Source organism: Gymnodraco acuticeps, unplaced genomic scaffold (assembly GCF_902827175.1).
Source record: "Gymnodraco acuticeps unplaced genomic scaffold, fGymAcu1.1, whole genome shotgun sequence".
In the NCBI taxonomy this organism is placed as follows: domain Eukaryota; kingdom Metazoa; phylum Chordata; class Actinopteri; order Perciformes; family Bathydraconidae; genus Gymnodraco; species Gymnodraco acuticeps.
Window position 1 is genome coordinate 324,660 of NW_022992271.1, and position 10,494 is coordinate 335,153.

Here is a 10,494-nt window from a genome sequence, read left to right on the forward strand (position 1 = left end):
TATACAGCACAAGTAGCCTACTTCTGGGTCTCTGTGTTTCATTCAAGCTCGGCTCTGTGTGTGTGTATGTGTGTGTGTGTGTGTGTGTGTGTGTGTGTGCGCGTGTGTGGCACGAGCGCATTTTGTGAGTGCGCGAGCGGTAACGTGGAATGTTGTTGTTAGCATCTGGTTAGCTAGCTAACGGATATAAAGAGCTGTTTCTACACAAAGAATAAGAGAATAAATGAAATACTATAAGACAGTAACACAAGAATACAGTGATTAGTAAAGAAAAAGTACATCTGCTTCCAGTTCTGTTTCATCTGGATGCTGAGAGATGTTTCCATAGATCTCTTCATGTTGCTCTCAAAGTGCACCAGATTGATGCTTTTTTTGATGCCCCCGGACCCCCCTAGAGGAGGTTAGGTCCCCCCCCACCTAAAACATGTTCACATGGATAGGATACTAAATACATTTGCACACTTTTATATGGTGGCCTATGTCCTTATGTTTCTGTGTTGGTGGTCGTGCCTCAACATGTCTGCACAGGTCACAGGTCATAGGTCATAGGTCACAGGTCACAGGTCATAGGTCATAGGTCACAGGTCATGGTGCGCTGTGCCACAGCACTACACCCTGCAATGTGTGTGAGAGACAACAGACTTTACAGCATGTTGTTTTAAATTGAAGTTGCGTTGGTGTTTGTGTGTTGGTTGTTGACGGCAGTGTGTGCCCCTCCCCCCCCCGTGGTAAATTATTGCCCCCCCCATTCGATTTGTTCTAGAGCCGATCCTGCGGCTCAGACTCAGCGTCACCAGCTTCACCTCGCTGTGCGTCTCTCTCCCCGGTGTGTGTGTTTGTGTCTCAATGTGTGTGTGTGTTTGTGTCTCTGTGTGTGTGTCTCAGTGTGTGTGTGTGTGTGTCTCAGTGTGTGTGTGTGTGTGTCTCAGAGTGTGTGTGTCTCAGTGTGTGTGTGTCTCAGTGTGTGTGTGTCTCAGTGTGTGTGTGTGTCTCAGTGTGTGTGTGTGTGTGTGTCTCAGTGTGTGTGTGTCTCAGAGTGTGTGTGTCTCAGTGTGTGTCCTCACCTCTCAGCAGGAAGTCCCCTTCCTCTCTCTCCGTCTCTCTCTCCAGTCCCCGGCTCAGATCGTAGTCGTGGTCCCACTCCAGAGGGATGGAGTCCACGCTGGCCGGTGTGTCTCTGCCGGACCTCTCTCCTCGCTCTCCTCTCAGATTAGCAGAGCGCCCCCCAGAGGACGGGAGGGGCGACAGCAGGCCGTCCCCCAGACGCTCGCCGCCCCCCCCACGGACCCCCGGACACATCGCACGCCTCATCCAGATCCAGCTCCCGGTCCGAGAGAGAGACCTCGGTGTCTTCGTCCGCCAGCTGCACGGAAACAGATATAGAAAGATCAATATTAGAGATATCGTGTGACATGTTACATAGATGCAGGGAAGCATGTAGACCTGCAAGCATGTAGACCTAAAAGCATATAGACCTGCAGGGACACATGTAGACCTGCAAGCATGTAGACCTGCAAGCATGTAGACCTGCAAGCATGTAGACCTGCAGGGACACATGTAGACCTGCAGGGAACCATGTAGACCTGCAAGCATGTAGACCTGCAGGGAAGCATGTAGACCTGCAAGCATGTAGACCTGCAAGCATGTAGACCTGCAGGGACACATGTAGACCTGCAAGCATGTAGACCTGCAGGGACACATGTAGACCTGCAAGCATGTAGACCTGCAGGGAACCATGTAGACCTGCAAGCATGTAGACCTGCAGGGAAGCATGTAGACCTGCAAGCATGTAGACCTGCAGGGACACATGTAGACCTGCATGGAACCATGTAGGTCGGCAAGCATGTATACCTGCAGGGACACATGTATACCTGCAAGCATGTAGACCTGCAGGGACACATGTAGACCTGCAGGGGACACATGTAGACCTGCAGGGAACCATGTAGACCTGCAAGCATGTAGACCTGCAGGGACACATGTAGACCTGCAGGGACACATGTAGACCTGCAAGCATGTAGACCTGCAAGCATGTAGACCTGCAGGGACACATGTAGACCTGCAAGCATGTAGACCTGCAAGCATGTAGACCTGCAGGGACACATGTAGACCTGCAAGCATGTAGACCTGCAGGGACATATGTAGACCTGCAGGGACACATGTAGACCTGCATGGAACCATGTAGACCTGCAAGCATGTAGACCTGCAGGGAAGCATGTAGACCTGCAAGCATGTAGACCTGCAAGCATGTAGACCTGCAGGGAAGCATGTAGACCTGCAGGGACACATGTAGACCTGTAGGGACACATGTAGACCTGCATGGAACCATGTAGACCTGCAAGCATGTAGACCTGCAAGCATGTAGACCTGCAAGCATGTAGACCTGCAAGCATGTAGACCTGTAGGGACACATGTAGACCTGCATGGAACCATGTAGACCTGCAAGCATGTAGACCTGCAAGCATGTAGACCAGCATGGAAACATTCAATAGCTAACAATGACATTATTGTTCTATTAATATAAAGGGAGGTCAGGTACTCTTTAAAACAGCTGCTAGTTATGGGTACTTTTTACTGAAGGACACTTCAAAGCCTCTTTACTTTGACTTGTTGTTTAAACACGAGTATCTGTACTTCTACTTGAGTACAGGATGTGTGTACTTCTACTTGAGTAAAGGATGTGTGTACTTCTACTTGAGTAAAGGATGTGTGTACTTCTACTTGATTACAGGATGAGTACTTCTACTTGAGTAAAGGATGTGTGTACTTCTACTTGACTAAAGGATATGTGTACTTCTACTTGATTACAGGATGAGTACTTCTACTTGAGTAAAGGATGTGTGTACTTCTACTTGACTAAAGGATGTGTGTACTTCTACTTGAGTACAGGATGAGTACTTCTACTTGAGTAAAGGATGTGTGTACTTCTACTTGACTAAAGGATGTGTGTACTTCTACTTGAGTACAGGATGAGTACTTCTACTTGAGTAAAGGATGTGTGTACTTCTACTTGACTAAAGGATGTGTGTACTTCTACTTGATTACAGGATGAGTACTTCTACTTGAGTAAAGGATGTGTGTACTTCTACTTGACTAAAAGATGTGTGTACTTCTGCCTGAGTACAGGATGTGTGCCCTCTCTGCTGATATTAAAGTTGGCCTCTCACCGGCAGGCGGATGAGCTTCCTGTAGTACCGCTCGACCCTCCCGAACACCTCCTGGCAGTACCTCTGCAGCTCCTCCAGCTCCTCCTCCATCACCGCGGAGTCTAGAGGCTCGCTCTTCTCCATCAGAGCCTCCCCCTGCTGGAAGATCTGAGAGATCCTCCCTGTGGTGAGGGAGATCTCCTGCTGGAAGGACTGCAACACACACACACTCATCATCAACAAGCTCCAATTCTGAAATGTATCATGATGGGCGACTGTGGCTGTGAGTGGGTGTGTTCGTCTTTAAACCAGCAGGTTGTTGGTTCGATTCCCAGCCCTACAGTCAACATGTGGATGTGTCCTTGGGCAAGATACTGAGTGGCTCCTGATGTCCAACGGTGCGTGTGTGTGTGTGTGTGTGTGTGTGTGTGTGTGTGTGTGGGTGTGTGCATGTGTGGTGTGTGTGTGTGTGTGTGTGTGTGAGGTGTGTGTGTGTGTGTGTGGTGTGAGGTGTGTGCATGTGTGTGGTGTGTGTGAGGGTGTGTGTGTGTGTGTGTGTGTGTGTGTGCGTGTGTGAGGGTGTGTGTGTGTGTGTGGTGTGGTGGTGTGTGCTGGTGTGTGCATGTGTGTGTGCGTGTGTGTGTGTGAGGGTGTGTGTGTGTGTGTGTAGAGCAAGTGGCTCTGCATGAGATCCTTTTATTTGAAAACTGAAACTAATTCATATTTTCATTATGGATCTCTTTGCAGTCTGTACAGAAAAATGATATGCAATAAAGTGTTTTAAATGTTTTCCAGTAATCTCTAGTGTTGGCATGTAAACAATAAAGATATGTTGTTGTTGTTGTTGTTGTTGTGTCAAATATGTTCACTTGAATGTGATGTATGAGAGATCCTCTTCCACCAGGTGGAGATGAGAGTCGCTGCACTGATGCTCGAGAATCTATACATATTGATTACATCTAGAGTTACGACACATGAATATGAACATGTGTCTCACTCTGACACCCTGTCTCACTCTGACACCCTGTCTCACTCTGACACCCTGTCTCACTCTGACACCCTGTCTCACTCTGACACCCTGTCTCACTCTGACACCCTGTCTCACTCTGAGACCCTGTCTCACTCTGACACCCTGTCTCACTCTGACACCCTGTCTCACTCTGACACCCTGTCTCACTCTCACACCCGCTCTCACTCTCACACCCCTGTCTCACTCTGACACCCTGTCTCACTCTGACACCCTGTCTCACTCTGAGACCCTGTCTCACTCTGACACCCTGTCTCACTCTGACACCCTGTCTCACTCTCACACCCTGTCTCACTCTGACACCCCTGTCTCACTCTGACACCCTGTCTCACTCTGAGACCCTGTCTCACTCTGACACCCTGTCTCACTCTGACACCCTGCCTCACTCTGACAACCCTGCCTCACTCTGACACCCTGCCTCACTCTGACACCCTGTCTCACTCTGACACCCTGTCTCACTCTGACACCCTGCCTCACTCTGACACCCTGCCTCACTCTGACACCCTGCCTCACTCTGACACCCTGCCTCACTCTGACACCCTGCCTCACTCTGACACCCTGCCTCACTCTGACACCCTGTCTCACTCTGACACCCTGTCTCACTCTGACACCCTGTCTCACTCTGACACCCTGTCTCACTCTGACACCCTGCCTCACTCTGCCACCCTGTCTCACTCTGCCACCCTGTCTCACTCTGCCACCCTGTCTCACTCTGCCACCCTGTCTCACTCTGACACCCTGCCTCACTCTGACACCCTGCCTCACTCTGACACCCTGCTGCCACCCTGTCTCACTCTGACACCCTGCCTCACTCTGACACCCTGTCTCACTCTGACACCCTGTCTCACTCTGACACCCTGCCTCACTCTGACACCCTGTCTCACTCTGACACCCTGTCTCGCTCTGACACCCTGTCTCACTCTGACACCCTGCTGACACCCTGTCTCACTCTGCCACCCTGTCTCACTCACTCTGACACCCTGTCTCACTCACTCTGCCACCCTGTCTCACTCGGACACCCTGCTGCCGCTCAGCCTCACTCGGACACCCTGCCTCACTCTGACACCCTGTCTCACTCTGACACCCTGTCTCACTCACTCTGCCACCCTGTCTCACTCGGACACCCTGCTGCCGCTCAGCCTCACTCTGACACCCTGCCTCACTCTGACACCCTGTCTCACTCTGACACCCTGTCTCACTCTGACACCCTGTCTCACTCTGACACCCTGTCTCACTCTGACACCCTGCCTCACTCTGACACCCTGTCTCACTCTGACACCCTGTCTCACTCTGACACCCTGCTGCCACCCTGTCTCACTCTGCCACCCTGTCTCACTCTGCCACCCTGTCTCACTCTGCCACCCTGTCTCACTCTGCCACCCTGTCTCACTCTGCCACCCTGTCTCACTCTGACACCCTGCCTCACTCTGACACCCTGCCTCACTCTGACACCCTGCTGCCACCCTGTCTCACTCGACACCCCTGCCTCACTCTGACACCCTGTCTCACTCTGACACCCTGTCTCACTCTGACACCCTGCCTCACTCTGACACCCTGTCTCACTCTGACACCCTGTCTCGCTCTGACACCCTGTCTCACTCTGACACCCTGCTGACACCCTGTCTCACTCTGCCACCCTGTCTCACTCACTCTGACACCCTGTCTCACTCACTCTGCCACCCTGTCTCACTCGGACACCCTGCCTCACTCGGACACCCTGCTGCCGCTCAGCCTCACTCGGACACCCTGTCTCACTCGGACACCCTGCTGCCGCTCAGCCTCACTCTGACACCCTGTCTCACTCTGCCACCCTGCTGACACCCTGTCTCACTCGGACACCCTGTCTCACTCGGACACCCTGCTGACACCCTGTCTCACTCGGACACCCTGCTGCCGCTCAGCCTCACCCTGAGCTGCTTGATCTTGGCCTGGATGTCACACTCTGAGAAATGTTGGATGTTGGTCAGCTGCAGGTCCATCTCCGTCAGCCACACCAGGATGGAGTCTCTGGACGTCTCAAAGTCCTCCCTCTGACCTGTGAAGTGCTGCAGGGGGAGACACACGCCTCAGTGAGTGGGACCCCATGTGACTATATAAAGGACACGTCTGTATGACTGGAACAAGGACGGATGCTGAAAGGATCCAAAGAGCATCTGACCAAATACTCTGCCGACACTTACGCTACTTCAAGAGACAGAGGAACATTCAAAACAAGCTGTAAGATATTTATCAAACCAACAGAACATTTTTCATTTTTATTTCAATATAAATACTGCTATATTTTACTATATTTTGTATTATTTCTTAATGTTATTATAGTCTCATCTGTGTATGCACCACGACATCAAGTGAAATTCCTTGTACGTGTCGACCTACCGGGTGATAAAACAGTTCTGATCCTGATATGTTCATGTTGCTCATTGATGTATCTACACTGTAGCAGCTGAGCACATAAAGCCTTGACACTTGAATTGACTTGTCTGACCTTGAGTCGTCTCAGGATGGAGTTGACCCTCCTCTGCAGGGCGTCCCAGCGCAGGTTGGCTCCCTGGCTCTTCTCCCTCAGGAGGCAGAGGGTGTCGGTGCGGTTCTCCCGGGCCAGGCGCCGGTACTGTTTGTTGATGAGCTCCAGCTGGGTCAGGCTCTCATGGACCTGCCTCTGGAAGGACTGCAGCACACACAGGGTTAATCACCAGCAACACCTCCTGCTCAGTGTTTTCTATTCTCCCCTCGGATGTTTCTTCACCTCGAACTTCTTCATCTCCTCCTTGGCCACGGTGTACAGGACCCCCGAGGAGTTGGGCAGCGCCGCGGTTCTCTCCGAGGAGACGAGCCACTCCTCGAAGCGGGAGAAGTCCTCCAGGAACTTCTGCCACAGACGCCACGTCTCCTCGATCCTGAGGCGGGGACACGTTACAAACAATAATACCAGCAGCGCTCATCAAACCAAAGGGTCATAACAATCGTCAACATGCTCTCTCGTTTGTTCTCACAGAACTGAAACTTGTGTTTCGCGCATTGGAGCTCCTCCTCTCCAGGTGCTCCATCCACACCTCCTTCTTTCTTAGAAGTGCACCCTGCTCCAGACACAGACTATATATAAAACTAGCATGCATATTCTTCTGTTGTTCACACTACTAATGCCACTAAATGCGTAGCTTGTCCTGCAGGAGTTAAAAGTCACATTTTTGATATTTAAAAAAAAAGTCAGATCTGAGGTTGAAGCTTAAGCCGGGGACCAGGGATTATTACAATTTTGAAGTATTCAGAAAAAATCAGAATTTAGATTTTTTTTTGAAAAAGTCAGAATTTTGAGAAAAAAACCTACAAATTATCTTTTTTTGTTTTGACTCCTTCCATTCTGTAGAGGATCATAAATACATGGATCAGAGGCTGAAAATTCAGAATTTTGAGAAAAAAATCAGATTTTTTTGAAAAAGTCAGAATTTTGAGATTTTGAGAAAAAACCTACAAATTATCTTTTTTAGTTTTGACTGCTTCCATTCTGGAGAGGATCACAGACACATGGATCAGAGGCTCAAGCCGGGGCCAGGGCAGAGCTTTAATATCCTCACCTGAGCCTCCTCTCCATGGACAGGGCACAGATGCTCCTCCAGCGGCGGTCCAGACACCGCGTGGCGCTCTGGATGGAGTCACACTCAGCGTCCGTGCTGCAGGCGTCACAGTCGTGCAGTAGGACCTCGCACAGATTCAGAACCGACGCCACGCCCGTGCTGTGCTTCTCGATGTCGCGCTGCAGCTCCTGGAGGAACACAGGCATTTCAGCTGCTGCAGACCATTCATATGCACTAACACCGTACGACACACACAGCAGAATGCCTCTCTACACAGGACAGTCACCTGCTGCAGGTCCAGCTGCCTCTGGATCTCGTTGGCGTCGCAGCTCTCGAACACGAGCGGGCTGGAGAGTTCTGTCTCGATGTGAGCGAGCCAGCATCTCAGACTGTTCATGTTCTGATCCAGCTGCTGCACCGCCACCAGAGTCTCACGCAGCTTCTTCAGCCTGCACACACACACACACACACACACACACCACACACACACCCACACACACACACCCACACCACACACACACACACCCCCACACAACACACACCCACCACACCCACACACACACACACACCCCACAACACACACACACACACACACAACACCACACACACACACACACACACCACACACACACACGCACACGCACAAATTAAACTACGTCAGGGTCTAATGAAGTGGTTCTCAAACTTTTTCTGTCAGGCCCCCCCTTTGGAAAAAAAAAAAGTTCGGGCCCCCCCAACACAATATCAGTCTCACGCGGCGCAGAGATTTATTTTGGGGGTGCCGTGGGGTAGCTTGACGTTTCATAGAGGGTGCTCAAACATTTAGGGTTTCCCATTAATGTACCGGGCGCTACAGAGGACTGTTCTACTGCAACACTCCCCACGCACACACAGTGTGACTGCTACCATGAAGGCTCGATGATCAGCTCACGGCATAGAGGTGTAAGCAGGGGTCAAGTGCTATTTTTATAGGTGGTGTGTGGACCTCACATAGGGGGGTCCGGGGGCAAGCTCCCCTTGGAAGATTTATTTTTAAATATTGAAGTTAAAGCATCAATCTGGTGCACTTTGAAAGCAGCGAAGAGATCTATGGAGACATCTCTCAACACATATGAAACAGACCTGTTAACAGATTTACTTTTTCTTTATGGATATTTTACAAATCACTCTTTAAACTTTATTCTTCTTTTACTGTCATATAGTATTTCATACCTGTTTTTCATTTATTCTCTTATTTTTTTATAAGGACTCTCAGTCTGACGGGAGAGGACTCTCAGTCTGACGGGAGAGGACTCTCAGTCTGTCGGGAGAGGACTCTCAGTCTGACGGGAGAGGACTCTCAGTCTGACGGGAGAGGACTCTCAGTCTGACGGGAGAGGACTCTCAGTCTGACGGGAGAGGACTCTCAGTCTGACGGGAGAGGACTCTCAGTCTGACAAGCTGTAGTTGTCCCCTAACCCCTAACCCCTAGCCCCTAACCCCTAGCCCCTAACACCTAGCCCCTAGCCCCTAACCCCTAACCCCTAGCCCCTAGCCCCTAACCCCTAGCCCCTAACACCTAGCCCCTAACCCCTAACCCCTAGCCCCTAGCCCCTGAGGAGGATCAATACATCGGAAACCCCAAAAAAGAACCAATGAAAGCAAACATATAGAAAGAAACACACGTTCAGAAGTTTAAAATGCTGCAGAGGGAGAGAGTTAGGTCATGAACACGTGTGTGTGTGTGTGTGTGTGTGTGTGTGTGTGTGTGTGTGTGTGTCTCACCGTGCTCCCACCAGGTCCAGCAGGTGTCTCAGTGTGTGTGTGTGTGTGTGTGTGTGTGTGTGTGTGTGTGTGTGTCTCACCGTGCTCCCACCAGGTCCAGCAGGTGTCTCAGTGTGTGTGTGTGTGTGTGTGTCTCACCGTGCTCCACCAGGTCCAGCAGGTGTCTCAGTGTGTGTGTGTGTGTGTGTGTGTGTGTGTGTGTGTGTCTCACCGTGCTCCCACCAGGTCCAGCAGGTGTCTCAGTGTGTGTGTGTGTGTGTGTGTGTGTGTGGTGTGTGTGTGTGTGTCTCACCGTGCTCCCACCAGGTCCAGCAGGTGTCTCAGTGTGTGTGTGTGTGTGTGTGTGTGTGTGTGTGTGTGTGTCTCACCATGCTCCCACCAGGTCCAGCAGGTGTCTCAGTGTGTGTGTGTGTGTGTGTGTGTGTGTGTGTGTGTGTGTCTCACCGTGCTCCCACCAGGTCCAGCAGGTGTCTCAGTGTGTGTGTGTGTGTGTGTGTGTGTGTCTCACCGTGCTCCCACCAGGTCCAGCAGGTGTCTCAGTGTGTGTGTGTGTGTGTGTGTGTGTGTGTGTGTGTGTGTGTGTGTGTGTGTGTGTGTGTGTGTGTGTGTGTGTGTGTGTGTGTGTGTGTGTGTGTGTGTGTGTGTGTGTTTTGAGGTCCGCAGATTGGTCCAAACGTAACTATACCAAAATACGTCACTATACCCAAGAAAAACAAATGGAAAAAGACAAATCTCCAACGAGGCGTTCTGGGGCAGCATAGATAGGTATTTTCTGTGTTAGAGTTTTACTTGCTACAGGGTGTACTTTGGGGGTTTGTTAATTTTGTACATATTGTGGTTGATTAGACTTCTCCTCAGGTGGAAATTGGGTGGAGCTCTCCTGGTATTACAGGAGGTCAACAAACTTAATAGGAATGATAAAGCTGTAACTTCTCCATAAAGACAGTAAAACAGTCTTCCACTCTTATCACGTACATTGTTCACT

At 50.6% G+C, this 10,494-nt stretch overlaps 1 protein-coding gene across 1 annotated transcript; it reads right to left on the reverse strand.

Moving 5' to 3' along the window:
- Nucleotides 1-1,032: 1,032 nt before the first annotated feature.
- LOC117540552 (nesprin-1-like) lies at nucleotides 1,033-10,041 on the reverse strand. The gene is given in 9 exon segments (XM_034207298.1): nucleotides 1,033-1,254; nucleotides 1,256-1,363; nucleotides 3,165-3,356; nucleotides 6,078-6,215; nucleotides 6,656-6,838; nucleotides 6,917-7,067; nucleotides 7,746-7,933; nucleotides 8,032-8,194; nucleotides 10,018-10,041. Coding segments are annotated over 8 exon segments (1,278 nt in total). The 5' UTR covers nucleotides 8,143-8,194; nucleotides 10,018-10,041; the 3' UTR covers nucleotides 1,033-1,047.
- Nucleotides 10,042-10,494: the final 453 nt, after the last annotated feature.